The sequence below is a fragment of the Takifugu rubripes genome, chromosome 19 (assembly GCF_901000725.2).
Source record: "Takifugu rubripes chromosome 19, fTakRub1.2, whole genome shotgun sequence".
NCBI lineage: Eukaryota > Metazoa > Chordata > Actinopteri > Tetraodontiformes > Tetraodontidae > Takifugu > Takifugu rubripes.
The window spans coordinates 9,485,683-9,500,415 of record NC_042303.1 but is presented as its reverse complement, the minus strand read 5'-3'; the positions used below and the strand labels follow the sequence as shown (position 1 = coordinate 9,500,415).

Here is a 14,733-nt window from a genome sequence, read left to right as displayed (position 1 = left end):
CTTTCCGTCCCCACCTTTGTGATCCTGATGAGGATCTTCAGCTGGTAGACGTGGAGCTGCTGATCCATGCGCTCGGTGAGCCAGGTCCCCAGCAGGTTCATGGTGGCAGTGTACCATTGCTGAAACACATAAACACGACACCCTCCAGCAAAACACACACTCGGGCACAAACTCAACAACAACAGCGAGGACAACAACCTGTCGTGTGCCAAGAAAGGACACTGCTAACGATGCTGAGAAGCTTCTATACTGTCTGTTCTTTGACTCACCTGCTCCGCTGGGAGTGAGCAACAGTCAACGTTCACGTTTAAAGCGTCCGGATTTCTGTACGCTGCTACATAATTAGCTTAGCAAGAATTTACAACAGACGCTACAAAACCTCAAACCTGTCGAGTCGAATTAAAATGACAAAATGGTGGATTTATGCAATATTGAAATATTACAAGCTTATTTGATTTTGTTAGAGATGATCAAAGCTGGTGCAGTTTATGTAAATTATATTGCCAACAAGCTAGCTTATCTTAAGCACAATCATCACTAACATAAAGATTCTAACCTGTCACCAGCTATTAAAATATCGTATAAATAACTTATATTGACTATTTAGCTAAGCTAATGTTTGCATACACAGTCAAAGGAAAACCATTTATCTTCTTTTCTAGTTGAGGAGATGACAAAAAATAAATAAATAAAAATGACATCTTGTCTGCAGCCAGATCGCCCTGAACTAAATCTTTTCACACCCTTTGCCCCCACTGACGACTTGGGAAATAACAGGTTGTTTTAGACATGCTAGCCGAGAGGGTTTTTTTCTTTCCCACACACCCACGCGCACTCGTACACACAAAACTGCAGCTTTCTGGGAGAATGAAGGGAGCAATTTTAGAGAAAATATTAAGAGCGACGATGCTACTGGAGGAAAATAACCAAATGGAGGGGGAGCCACGCTCTGGAATTACCCTTTGAATTACTTAAAGTATTCTAGTCAATATTTAATAAAAGCTACGCAGTTCATCAATTATGGAAGGCAATTACTTAGCCTTTATTTATAATTTATTCCAGCCGAAATGGCAAGCTGCAGCGACAGAACCTTCACTGAAGACAGACAGCCACGGCGCCCCCAACTGAAACCGCCTTCTTCATCGTTCATTAGGCGAAGAAAAATAGAATGAGAGAGAGTAAATGGTTAGCAGGCAAGGGAGCGGCGGGGCTGTTTTCTTGCACCCTTTCGCTGCGTCACGGTTCTGCAGACAGTCCAGCTCTAAAGCTACAAGAGAACAGCGCCCAGATCTTGTAGAAACGGTCGTCATACCTCCGGTTTCCAGAGAGGAAGTCAACTTTAAACATGTGAGTAGGCAGGAATGCAGAAGAGGCTCAGACAGGAGCCCCGAGAGCTTTACTTAATCACCGCTGGCTTAATTTAGCTCTCCATTATCTGAATGGCTTAAAGCTCTGAACTCGGGGCCCGACACGCGGATGCCTGTCCACTTCACAGTCGAGTTGAGCGTGCAGTGCATGCAGACCTCGCGGGTGGGTGGGTGGGTGGCAGAGGACGTGCTGAAGAAGACTGCTGTATGTGCAAATGAGGCAGAACTCTGAGGAGGAGGGTCATGCTAGAAGATGTACACAGGAAGATTATTTGACTCTAAAATCATGCCGACCAACATAATGTGATAAAACAACGCAACACTAGAGATAAGTGCCACTTTTAGAATAGAGGAGGCAGCAGGAATGGTGTTAATCAGAAAAGAGGAGCTCGAAAATAACTGAATTGGAATGAATTAGTGAGGAAAGAGAGATAAAGTAGAGGCAGCCGCCACGTCGGGGAGCGCTTGTGACGCGTTCATGCAAATGGAGGGATGGGAGGAAATGCGCTCGGATGGAGGAGGGTCGCCGACGTCTTTCAGGTAAAGGACGGCTCATGAGACAGAAACGGCCACAGCTCGAGAGATCTCCAGAGTCGAACATGACGGTGCTGTGCAGGACTTCACAGAGGACACGGGGGTGGGGGAGTGGGGGGACACTGTCGAGGAACACGTGAGGAACCTCGGCTGGCATCAGCGCCACTCCGGTAAAAGAAGACCATCAGGCTCTGCAGCCAGCATACAAACACACAGCCAGAGAAGGACGTCTGTGCACCTGAGAGTCTCAGACACACACACACACACACACGCACGCACACACACATCGGGTTTGTACAAAGAGTTCTCTGAATGGCATGGAGCACAAACGGCACAGCGTTATGTGTTCAAATCACACATGGAGGACACATCGCTGCTAATGTATCCTGTGGAGGATTATGTTGTTCTAAGACAGTGCTCTCTCCCCTCGCTAACACGCTGGCTTCCCACCTGGCTGTCCTCACACACGTGTGTGTGTGTGTGTGTGTGTGAACGCCCCGAGGCGGCTGCACAGCCGCTCATTCATTTATTCATTCACGCCTTCGTGGTCTGTTAAGTATCGCTTATTCCTGATGAGGGTCAGGGGGCTGCTGGAGTCTTTGCCTCAGAGCATCTTAATTAGACATCCCTGGTTCAGTGCTAGTTTTCTTCATTTTGGTGAAAAGCCAACTCATATTATGGGCTATCTCTTTGTCATTAGTACGGTTAATCATCAAATTTCTTAAATTATCAGAGCAAAATGTTACTATTGATAAAATCCTAGATGAATTGTATGTATATATACATACTGGATTTGTTTTGTGTGTGTGTGTGTGTGTGTGTGTGTGTGTGTGTGTGTATGTGTGTGTGTGTGTGCTATATTTGACTACTGCACGTGTCTAAACTGGTGTCATGGAGCGCCTGACATAAGAGAAACTGCGCAGGGTCGTTCCTGAGAAATCAGCCTCACGTCTATCCTCAAACGTCTCCCTGAGCTTTTGCTGACGCTGCATTTCCACCGGCGGCCGCACTTCAGTTCCCGGCCAACAGCTAAAATTCCCCTTAATCACACCGCCATAATATGTGGTCGGAAATACGCAACTTGAAAATGCTGATGGGTTCAGCGGGCGTCCTGCGAGTTACTGGTGCTTCACTACATTCCTGGACTAGAAAACGTTGCCTGCTGCTTCAGAAGTTGGGACGGAGCAACTGAAGTCGGCCTCTTGGTGAAAATGCAGCCTGGTTCAGCACGTCGGCCTCCGCCGTGACGTCAACCCGGCCCATCCAGCAGCTGCCGCAGCAGTTCTGAGGGAACTGTGTCTGCTGGGCTGTGGACTGGAGCCAGAGAGGCTGACGGTCACTCCTGCAGGAGGAGGGGGGGGGGGGGGGTCATGCTCTTCTGCCAACATCTGGGCCCCAAACACAGCTGGACTGTGGTCGTTCTGTACCTCTCAGAGAGCACTGCTTCAGATAATCCTGCGTCTGAGGATGCTTTTATGGACTCTTTGTTTTTAAAAGTTTCCCTTTTTTTAACACACAAAGGCCCAAAAGCAGTGTGGCAACGCACACCAGGATGCAGAGGGCAGAAGCTAAAGGAGGAGAGACAGAGAAAGAGAGCGAGAGAGAGAGGTGTAGAATCAAAAAAGCCTCTTCTGCCAGGTTCAAGTAGCTTGTCCTGGTCTCAAAATGGACTTATCCCTCTCTACCCTGCTGTTTTGCCACATTTTGGAAGGCCCCTCCCGTGCCGCGAGGAGGAGAAGGCATCTTACTTACATCAAATAACCTTTCTATATACACCTCCTCATTGACCTTATCACGCAGCATATCCTGAGAATGGCGCACAAAGGTCACATAGCCGTCGGCCACGTCCATTCCTGGTTTCTGTGGAGCAGAACAGGGTGTCACCAACACGCCGACACGCGCATCAGCGCAGCCAGAAAAAGACAGGAAATGCTGAATCCAACTGTCTATCCGTCTGACGGGGACGCTCGTTACACTTACAGGGACGTCCACATATTTAGAAGCCGCTTTCACCTGAAATCAGAACAAAAATAAACACGTTTGTTTGAATTAGATGGAGAATGAAAGTTTACCTGACGTCCCCCCTTTAGATTGGTGTCCAAAAGGTTTGATGCTAAATTAAAACTCACCGTAAAAGACAGGAAGGAGGAAAAGAGAGTCCCTTCGTCATATCTGGAAATCTTGGCCAACACTCCCTCCAGAATGACGACAAACTGTGAAGCAACAGAGAGAAAACATTCACAGGGGAGGTTTTATCCACAATACTGTGGAACCATGGTCAACCTTCTAGTAGCCCTGGAGAGGGGGGGGGGGGGCTGGACCCACGCTTACATTACATCTCACGATTATCTGAATGAAGAAAATATTCAGAAACACTTCCAAACTAACACAGCTTCTTCCACAAGTGAGGATTATTTCTGCCTATTCTCTTCTCTACCTGCCCCCCCCACCCAGCCCCCATCAGCAGGAGGGTCCCCCTACAGGAGCCTGGTCCTGCTCAAGGTTTCTTCCTGTTACAGGGGAGTTTTTCCTGCCACTGTTGCTTGTTGGGGGTCAGGCCCTGGGAGATTGACTGACTGACTGACTGACTGACTGACTGACTGACTGACTGACTGACTGACTGACTGACTGACTGACTGGTGCGAGTGATGCGGGTGGGCGCTTATGTTTGAGTCCCTCACAGGTGACGCACCTTTGCAACCAGAAGCTGGATCATGTCCTTCACGCTCTCCTCTATTAGCTCGTCGATGTGGGAGTGGAACTGTTTCTGCGGAGATAACAGGCACATCGACAGCTGTCACCGACGTCCTGCTCTTCTAAACGACGGTGTCACCCTGTTTGTACCTCCTGGCCCATCTCCATCGCGCATAATTTAGCAGACTGGTCCTTGGCGTCCACCATCACGTTGAACATGGTGCACAATGCCGGAGAAATGCGGAAATCTGTCGACTTGCTGCTCTTTGCCAGCTTGGACTCGAATGCCATCCGAGTGCTGCAACACAAGTGAAATATTTATACAGACTGTTGCATAAAACATTGGGCAGAGCGTTCCTTCTCGTTGCCCGGAGGTCTTCTCCACGTGCACGTAAACAAACACACCGCTTGACGCAGTTCTCGATCATGTTGCTCGACATGAGTTTGATGCGGCTCTCCAGGTGCCGCGCGAACTCCTCCTCGGGCCAGTGCAGGTCCCTGATGAACGTCTGAAGGGCGTCCAGCTTCCAGAAGAGGTCCTCTGATGTCCCAGAGCCGTTACTACCATCAACACACACACACACACACACACACACACAGACACACACACACACAGACACACACACAAATCAGAGGGTCCCTCCCTTTGGAGAGAGCTAGGAAGGATATGGAGGGTTGGGTGTGGTGGCAGGTGGCAGGTGGGGAGGAGGAGGAGGAGGAGGAGGAGGAGGAGGAGGAGGAGGAAGATGCTGCTCCTCCGGACCAAAACAGAGTTTGCTCTGACCATACGCTGACTGCTCCGTCGCTCTCATTTCCTGCGTGCTGCTGCGTTTGTGGACAGTCAGTGTATGGGTGGAGAGGAGGGTTTACTGGAACGACTCAATAACCCTGCTGCGGAGCACCGGTTATTGACTGGAGGGGGTGGGGGGGGGGGGGGGGGTGGAGGGCGAGGTGGACACATGCAGGTAGATACAGCAGCTAATGGCACTGTGTCAAGACAGAGGGGTGGAGGGGATGGACGAGTGAGGGAGGGCCCGCGGAAAGGAAGTCCGTTTTTTTCCCGGAGTGATTCTGCAGGCCCCCGCTCAGCGTCCACGTCCCCGGGCTGGTGGGACAACTGGAAGAACTAACAGTCAAACCATGCAGACCTTTAAAGGCAGCCTGATTAGAGCTTGTGGAGAAGGAGGTGATGAAACAGAGCCAGGCGCCACCTGCCAGGTCCATCTGCATCATCACCTCCAGTCCAAGCAGTGCCCCCCCGCCCCCAGACTTCTAACAGGCGCTCAAGGTCAGAGATGAACCTACGGCCATGAATGATCTACAAACTAATGCAAATGTCTGCAGACAACAACTCTGGGGAGATACGTCTTGTAGTTCTGGCTTACCTTTTGCTCATTTTTTTTGGGTTTGATTTTGTTTTCTACTCATAGAAAATCCCCAATTGAAGGATTATTTGGATCAGGCCTGTATCTCCACGCCCCACCTCAACAGCATGCAGGTTGAGGCAGATGAGAGAGTTTCGGTCTCTGGTGACAGAACCTCAGCTGCTCTAACACCTCTCAGAGAGCTCTTGGCATGAACACGCGCACATGAAGGAAACAGCCTTTTAAGATAAATCACAAAAAAAGAACTAAAAACATACGGAATGTTTAAGCTACGTCAGATTTGGTAGTTTAAAACTCCTCTGCATCTTCATACCAAGGCAGTCTCCGCTTTGCTAGGGATTTCTAAAGTGAACTAGTTGAATACACACTCGGAGTCATATATAGCAGCCATCCATGACGGGGTAGAAAAGCTAGGCATTTGTGGAAGGTTAACTGATAGTCCTGCTACTGGCACTGGCAGATTTGGTACTTTGGGAATTTGGAGGTTCACATTTGGTAGATTCACATTGGGCAGATTACTTGTTAAACTCCTGCGGAAAAGACAAGACAAAAAGAAAAAAAAGAAGCATCCATAACAGTGGTGTGGGCGCAGCGAAAAAGCCATGTAACACGCATCATAAGTAACGCAAGATGAGAAATCAGAGACGGGAATGTACCGAAACATAAAGAAGCAACGCTCGCAGGTACGGAGATCGGGAGAGGAAAGCCCCTCCCTGTCCTGACACCACGCAAAAGGTCAAATAAATAGTGTCTAAAGATGACAAAAAAGTTTGCAAATACAGAAGATTTGGGCCGTTTCAATGCAGAAGACCTAACCTGCCTTTTATCGACCAATACCTGACTCGGGTGGAAGAGCAAAGCACTGGGATCGCTTCCTCTGAAGGTGGCGAGGAACGATGCTGCCTCTGACCGGGCTGAAAGAGCAACAATGGTTCAGATAAACCAGGCTAAGGCGGCCGCGTTGCTGCGTCACTGGAGATAAAAGTCGACATGGTGTGAATGGAGTCACAACCTCGGAGCTTAAACAGTCACGCCAACAGCAGCAACGCGTTTTTTGACGCAGTTCTCGATCAGTTTTCTGTATTTGCAGACTTTTTTTTGGACATGTAAGATCCCAGGTACACACGCAGACGGCATCAAAGGAAGAAAGAAGAAGCAGCAGGACAGAAAAGAGAAAAGACAAAGAAAATAATGTTGCCGTAATCAATTCTAGATCGAACCAAAAACATGGAAGACAGACACAACAAGTGAATTCGAGGTAGCAACATAACAGACCTTCTTTTGTTCTGGCGCAATGTTCAAACACAGATCATGGAGGTTAGTTCACCAACCAAACAATAGAAATATTATGAGGGGCCCTGACCCGAATATGTCAGAGAAATAAGACACACGGGGTATTTTTATGCAGTGCAGGAAATAGGTTATCCAGCCCACTCTCGGCTGATTCTCATGAAGGACCTAAAGGAGAACGGCGCCGCTGATTTCTCAGCCTCCACAAGCTCAGTCTGTCATCTGTATATAAAAGCTCGGCACCTCCGTCCAAGCTACAGCCTAGCTACAAAGAGGGACGCTCCTTACTTTACAGGCTCCCAGGACTCTCGCTCAAATCCTTTGTGAATTGACTGTGAGATGGAGGACTCCATCAAATCCACATATCTAACCACCAGAGGAGCATAAAGATCCTGAAGGTGTTTGTGGAACTTTCCGTTGCACAGGTGATCTGTGCAAAACAAAGGCAGAAAGACATTAGTGGCTTTAGTTTTTGAGGTCTTTTTTCAACAAAGACATCAATAGAAAAGCCCAAAGTGGCGACAAACTGAACATTCGTGCGAGTACGTGAACTCACAGTCCAAACGGAGGAAGTCGTTGAGCAGCTGGAAAAGCGGGAAGCTGTCCCAGCTCTCGGGGGACTGGATCTCCAGAGCGGCGTCCATGTCGATGGCGTAAAGGGACAGGAAGTTTTCGGCGTGCTCCACCATGAGGTCCGTCCACCACGCAAACGCCTGGAGACACAGCATGATGGAGCGGTTCAAAAGATGAACGCGCGTTCAGCTTCAGGCGTGAGGCGAAACGTGGGAGGCCATCAAGGAAGGGAGGAGCGGGGGAGGGGGGGACTTTGGCAGGTTTTGCATATCTAATGATTTGGAAATACTGACTGATGTATAGTTTAACATTTTGAGGGACACTTGTAGATGAGAATCCTGATTTAATGTTAAAGGGTTAGCCAGTGTTTTACTTTAGCATCTTTAGCGTCAAGCAGATCTGTTCATCAAAGTTTCAGAAAGAAAACAATGGAAAGTCCCAAAATGTCAAACTATTCCTGTATTTGGATGGACAAATGTGTGTGTGTGTGTGTGTGCGTGCGTGCGTGTGTGTGTGTGTGTGTGTGTGTGTGTGTGTGAGATCATATTCCAAAGTGGGCCTGGCAATCAGCTGTCATATTGAACCCATGTTCGTGGCACAATCTGCAGATTAAATGCTGTTGTCATGCAAACATGGAGCTCCCAGCATGCTTTGCTCTCAGGCTAAGAGACGGAGGGGCCCACCATTCACACCAGCGACAAACCCACAAACCCCCGCCACCAGATGCCACGGTGACTCATGCACATCTTGGGTTCGGCTCACCGAAGACTGCAGCGCACAGGATCGTTAGCAGAATCACGTCCAATTGATGGAGTCGGCGAGCGCGTGAGGCTCCGCCGAGCGTTTTTCACGGCGCCAGGACCTCCTCGCTCCGCTCTGTGAGCGCACGAGTGCAGCGGCTGCATCGCTCGCAGTCTTGGCGTATGTATTTGCTGACCGTCCCGGCTGAAAACGTTTACTTCTTTTTACCCCATGAAGCAGGACCTCGTCCGAATCACGCCGCATGCAACGCATTCTGCACTGCATTACAGTGTTTGTAGTTCGCCCCCCCACCTCGGAGGGCGGGGGGGGGGGGAGACAAAGTCTCTACTTACCCCTCTACTTACCTGGGGGCATGCACATACATAAAAACCTGACCAGCTTTAGCGTTAAAGAAACAGGCAACAAACAGAGCTCTTCCCCGCCACATTCAAGGAGAGACGCTCTCAGTCAGGACTTGGGAAAGGGAGGACAGTGGATGCTTCCAGCAAGGGGGGGTGGGGGGTGTTCGGGATGGGGGGGGGCTTCAACGGTCAGCAGATGGAGTGGCCTCTAAAAGATCTTAGACAGACTCAGGGCCAGCCAGCACTGTAGTTCTGCGTCTATGCAGCCGTGTAGGGTTGCAATCCCGGGAAGGGCGGGTGGGAAGACGGGTGGGGTCACATGGCATCATCTACCGGACATGCACAGTGCATCATGGGAGTTCTCTCAGTCAACTTTGCTACATACCTCTTTTCCCTGCTCGGACATACAACAATAAGAACACAGGGAGATGTACAGAACATGATGTACTTTTCAGGTGTTACTCCTAAAGGGGGTCTAAGCTAAGAAGAACAGACAGGAGAGAGGGATGACGGAGGGGAGGGGAGGGGGGGGGGGCTGGGAAAGTAATGCTTGAACGAGCGCGGACTGTGAAATTAACCACTGGATGGAGGGGGAAACATGTTCATGGTGGATCGAACTGTAAAGGTTCACATGGAGCAGACTTTGGAGAGTTTACTGGCTGGGCATGCTTGGAGAGAGAAAAGGAAAACCTCTTCATGGCCGGATGAACATGCGTTATGACCACAGGTATGCTGAGCAAGCTACGGTGCCTCCATTAAGACTCTGAATTGCGTTGGCTCTCAGGTTCTACCAGCCCACCCACGGCTACAGCATCTATGAGCTCGTTCTGTCTACAGGTGCCTGCTGCCACTGTGGCGCACATGCCGCACGGGGGGGGGGGGGGGGGGGTTGTGATGGGGACTGAAAGAAGGAGGTGGGGGGGAAAAAAAATACAAATACTGTACCGATTGATCTCCAGAACCCGTGACTGCCGCCTGTCAAGCATATTCAGAGAGATACAGTGAATCTGCTTCATCCGTATATTCTACGATCACATTGGATCACCTTCAATATTCTACACAAGCTCTCCTGACAGGAAGCTCTACATGACTCAGGGATGCAAGTGTGAGCAAATCCTGCAGAGCAGTGCTGCCTCTGCCACTGCGTCTGTTCACACTACTACAAAACAGAATCACGGGATTAAACACAATGCAAGCGTTTCTATGAACCAGTCTTTCATAGTTTTGGAGCCCCAACATTTCAATTCCCTGAACTTCTTAGATTAGATAATGAACTAAAAGTACAAGATGAGGCAAAACAAGCTAATGCTGTTTATCCCAGTTAATCGAATTTAAAGTTGCAGCATGTGACAGCAGCTTATCTGTTTATCCCGCACTGTCGAGTTCAACATTTCGCTTTTTCCGTGACAGTGCGGCCCTGCCGTGGATGCTAAAGACCGGCTCCAGCTCGCTGCGTGAATGTAACCATGCAGCCACGCTCTGTCAGCCGCCAATTAGAGCTTGCCTACAGTAAATTCATTTTTCTTTCTTCCCTCAGATGAAGGCTGCTGTATTAATAGAAGATAAGCCCGGCTCTCTGCTGCAGGGCGCAGCGAGATAAGAGTGAGCATATAGAGGGGATGTGTTTGGAGGAGGAGAGCAGGAGAGGGTTCTAACTCACCTCCGCATGGTGTTCCTGGTTCTGCTGGAGGACCTCTATGACTAACTCCGCCAGGCGAATTGTTTCCTCCAGCTTTTTGGCAGGGGTGACTAAGCGGCCTACGTTCTCTGGGACAGAAGGATGAGGGTGAGGGATGAGTGGTTAGTCAAGCACAGTTTCCAGGGGGAAGCGACTTTTCCTGCTTTACATTTCTAGCTTTAATGAAAGAACACACACAGTGTTTACACTGTGATATCTGCCGACCCAACCCACAAGTAATTAAGCCCTCTTCCTGTTTGTGTTTTGGGTTGCGTGACATCAAGCGACAGAGCTGAAGGCGCGTGTAATTGTCAGATATGCGCTGGAGATGGAGTTGCAATGCGGCATCGAAAGCATGCAGAGTGCAGAGCGGCACAGAGCTGCGGCGTGGCATGGTCGGAAACAGAAACATACAAGCATTGTAACAATGATTCATTCATCCTGACCTCCAGTATGGAGGAGGGTTAACACACGTAATCCCTCATAAATATATATATATATATATATATATTTAAAAAAACGTGCTAGTTATCTGCTGTTTTGGCAAGAAAATAAATCGTGCAGTTCGTATTCTAACCACTGGGTGGTAGTGTTTCCTTCACGCTGGGAGTTTACCTGAGCTGCAAGAACTCCCTTCTGCAGTGGGTCAGATTGAATGAATATTTTTACAATACTGTGGAATCAGTTAAGCTGCACCGCCCCTGTTTTTTTTTTTTTTGTTTGTTTTTTGCTCGTTTGTTTGTTTAAATGATAGTAATATTCTAAAGCTCTGCTCGCCTGACAGAACGATGTAGCTGCAGGACTACACAGAACAGCATGAGTATAACTAGAAGATGGAAGTGAATGAGCAGACAAAGCTCAAATCAAAAGCACATTTATATGTGACTCTACATAAAACAGAGATCTTGACCGGGGATATCACTGCACTTTTATTAAGCAGCCTTCTTGATCCAGAGGATCTGGTTCTTTGAAGCCAAGTAGGGATGTGTATTTGAAGATTTTAATTCTCAAACAAAGATGCCCTTTTAATCCTCACGCTGGTTGAGTTTACTACTGGGGTGGATGGAAATGCACGAGCTTAAATTTACACTGAAGGTTGGATTATCTGCATTTATATCACAGTAATATTGTCTGTGTTTTTTCAGGGTCCACAAAGAAAATTTGTTAATTTATACAATAAACATGAAGAGCATTTATCAATGTAGACAATTCTATTGTTAATAAAAGATAATGAGCTGTTTTTGTTGCTTAAATATAATATTTATCAATCTACTTGTTTTATTGTTTCAATATACAAGCATCATTTATATGCATATTTTTAATTGTTGTTTTAACATTATTTAACTCATAAAGAAAAGAACGTCGCGCTGAAACCGAACGAGGAATAAATCTTAATAAATCCAGAACAATCTGAACAGTTCTGTAGTAAAATCAGAAATGAGATCAAAATAACAGAAACTTAGAGGCTACATTATAAAAACATCATGCCACTATGTAAAACTTTAATGTGTATTACAAATATTTATCAAATACTATACGTGCATGCATCTGTGTGTGTGTGTGTGTGTGCGTGTGTGTGTGTGTGTGTGTGCGTGTGTGTGTGTGCGCGTGTGTGTGTGTGTGTGTGTCTGTGTGCACTAGCTAAATCACAAGCTAAACGTAAGTTCACCTGGATCCTTCTGATCCTTTTGACCTTTCTCAACTTCAGCAAGATAAAGGGAGAGAAGAGATAAAGAGGAGATGTTTAGAATTAGTGTGTTTCTGATCATCACATGACAGGGAGAGGGTCGCGAGAGGGGGGAGGGGGGGTTATTCATCATCCCCATGTGAGCTGTTTCAGTGAATCTGTAGGGACGATCTCGGCTCCTTGGGGGGAGGGGGGGGGGGGGGGGGGGCAGACAAACATCACAAACATACAATCAAAAAACACACACGTTGGAAAATTAGCCTGTGGGAAATCAAAATCGTGGCACAAATGTTCGTTAACGAGACAAAACTTACACTATCGGAAACAAGGAGGACGCACAAACGGCTAGCCAGAGTCAAAGACGGCACACAGCAGGTGAGCTGATGTTTCACCAGGTCTCATGAAGCCCACCCTCTCCTGCCTCCCCCACTGAACGGATGTGTCAGCAGATACGCCCTCACTGTCTCAGGTGTCGTAGTGAGAGGGAAAAGAATAAATAACACCCCTACCTGTTGGGCACATCACACTACTGATACGTGATCAGACCACATGACTGGAGCAGATAACACTGTAAGCAATGTAAAAATGCATTCAAGTCAAAGGAATGGGCATCCAACCAAAAGAAAGAAGCTAACAGACCAGACTTCTCATTCATGTCCATCACAAACAGATGGTGTCTAAAAACTAAAAGGACGACCCCCCCGACAGTCTCGGTGTGGCACTGCTCAGACCTCTCGACTGGCACTCGCTCTCACAGACACGAAGACCACAGCTATAAAACAAGCACGGCGGCAGCAACGTCGCTGGACAGGGGAGAGGCGGGATGAGGGGGGAGAGAGGAGGAGGGGGAGGAGGGGGAGACACAGGACGATGAAGGTACTCACGGATGGTTAAATCCATCACTTGAGACGCCAAGCAGAAGACAGGGTGCTCATACATTTCCCTCTTTTTCCCTATAAAAAAGGATGAGGGCATGCAAGAGGCCCGGGTCAGAGGTGGGAATGCTGGAGAGCAGGAGGCCCGGTGGCAAAGCCAAATCTTTCTTTCGCTTTGCACCAGACACCTCATGAGGACAGAAAAAACTCACATGGAAAGGCAAGATAGTAAGGGTCGAATCCTTAGTATCTTTAACAGTCAAAGGGATCGTAAACACTCGAGTCTTCCAACTCCAACAATACAGCGAGAGGGAATAAGACATCATGAAGTGTCCTGGCATTGATATCAGCTTTGATACGTAGACCATGCCAGTAAAGACAGATCATGTTGTTGCATCTCCAAGCACATGCAGGCGTCTGATGCTGGCGTACAGCGCTTCAATGCCAGCATTCGTCTGGTTGAAACGCCACCCATCGCATCACAAGTCAAGAGGTCAAAAACAGCCAAAAGTCTGGCGGAGCCCAAAAAGTGTGTGAAGAGGCAGAAGGAGAGCGGACAGCAGAGGACAGGAAGGGAAGACAGAGGAGACAGGAAAGCTGCTGGAGGTCCAAGACCAGAGTGGTGGGGGGGCAGAGTCAGCTGGAGAACCCAGAGAGGGAGGGAGGAGCCATAAGGGAATGTGTGTGTGTGGGGAGCCAACAGAGCGCGTTCAGTCCAGCTGAACGTCACAGTCCAGTGGATCAAAGGTCAGAGGAGATTACACACAGCTCGCAGTCAGGCAGTGAGATCAGCACATCAACAGGTTTGAGGGCTTTGGATTTGAATGCATTTTTACTCACACACCTCTACACAAAAGCCAACTTGGCCTACAGAAGAGCACAGAGCTAAAGCAGGCCTGAAACACAGGAGAGAGTTATTTCACCGAGAGACAGAGAGTGACCGTCACGCGTATCTGGGAACGCCGCAGATCATTTGGGATGCGGACGCAAACGCGCCACATCCCAAGTGAGTTCGCCACGCGTCAATAGAGAGAGATGGCAAAAACAGGCCCAGATTAACATGGGGAGGGGGGAAGGACACCTGGAGGAAGGAGAGTTTCCTGTTTAACGGCACACATGACCACCACGGGAACGCCGACATTTTCCAATCCTGCCTTCGCTCGGCTAACGTTTAGGCCGTGAGTTGGGTTACCTTCAATCTTGGCGTATTCCTTGATCCGCTGGTAGTTGAGCTGGGCCGCCTGCTCCAGACATTTGCGGATCACCCCTTTAACCTCCTCGGGTGGGACTGGGGTCACCATGTCCTTCATCAGGACCTGCAGGCCGCGTCCCAGAGGAAGAATGAAACGTCCAGTCATCGTATCAGAGATTGCAGGATAAAAGGCTTTTTTTTATTTTTTATTTTTTTTTACAAACCCTCTCCAGCAGAGATAAAGTGGCCTTGAGTGCTCCCTCTGGACGGCCAAAGGGGAAACAATATCTGCAAGGAAAGATGTGGAATCGATATGTAATCACGGCGGCGGCGCTCCGGTGTGCATCACCACCAG

General features: G+C 48.5%; 1 protein-coding gene across 19 annotated transcripts in view; it reads right to left on the bottom strand.

The window, feature by feature from the left end:
* cadpsb (Ca2+-dependent activator protein for secretion b) overlaps nucleotides 1-14,733 on the bottom strand; it is a 42,116-nt gene that overhangs the window by 1,438 nt on the left and 25,945 nt on the right. For 2 of the 19 annotated variants that reach the window (XM_029825907.1, XM_029825909.1), the window contains 16 exons: nucleotides 14,603-14,666; nucleotides 14,379-14,502; nucleotides 13,196-13,264; nucleotides 10,607-10,713; nucleotides 9,892-9,921; nucleotides 9,332-9,340; nucleotides 7,827-7,983; nucleotides 7,559-7,700; nucleotides 6,349-6,510; nucleotides 5,001-5,156; nucleotides 4,746-4,893; nucleotides 4,594-4,668; nucleotides 4,031-4,114; nucleotides 3,882-3,914; nucleotides 3,654-3,761; nucleotides 15-119 (listed from right to left, as the gene is read on the bottom strand). In XM_029825907.1, the coding sequence (XP_029681767.1) occupies nucleotides 15-119; nucleotides 3,654-3,761; nucleotides 3,882-3,914; nucleotides 4,031-4,114; nucleotides 4,594-4,668; nucleotides 4,746-4,893; nucleotides 5,001-5,156; nucleotides 6,349-6,510; nucleotides 7,559-7,700; nucleotides 7,827-7,983; nucleotides 9,332-9,340; nucleotides 9,892-9,921; nucleotides 10,607-10,713; nucleotides 13,196-13,264; nucleotides 14,379-14,502; nucleotides 14,603-14,666 (1,573 nt within the window). Of the gene's footprint in view, nucleotides 1-14; nucleotides 120-3,653; nucleotides 3,762-3,881; nucleotides 3,915-4,030; nucleotides 4,115-4,593; nucleotides 4,669-4,745; nucleotides 4,894-5,000; nucleotides 5,157-6,348; nucleotides 6,511-7,558; nucleotides 7,701-7,826; nucleotides 7,984-9,331; nucleotides 9,341-9,891; nucleotides 9,922-10,606; nucleotides 10,714-12,293; nucleotides 12,327-13,195; nucleotides 13,265-14,378; nucleotides 14,503-14,602; nucleotides 14,667-14,733 lie in introns of all 19 variants that reach the window. The other 17 variants (XM_029825910.1, XM_029825923.1, XM_029825913.1 and 14 more) reach the window with 10 other exon arrangements.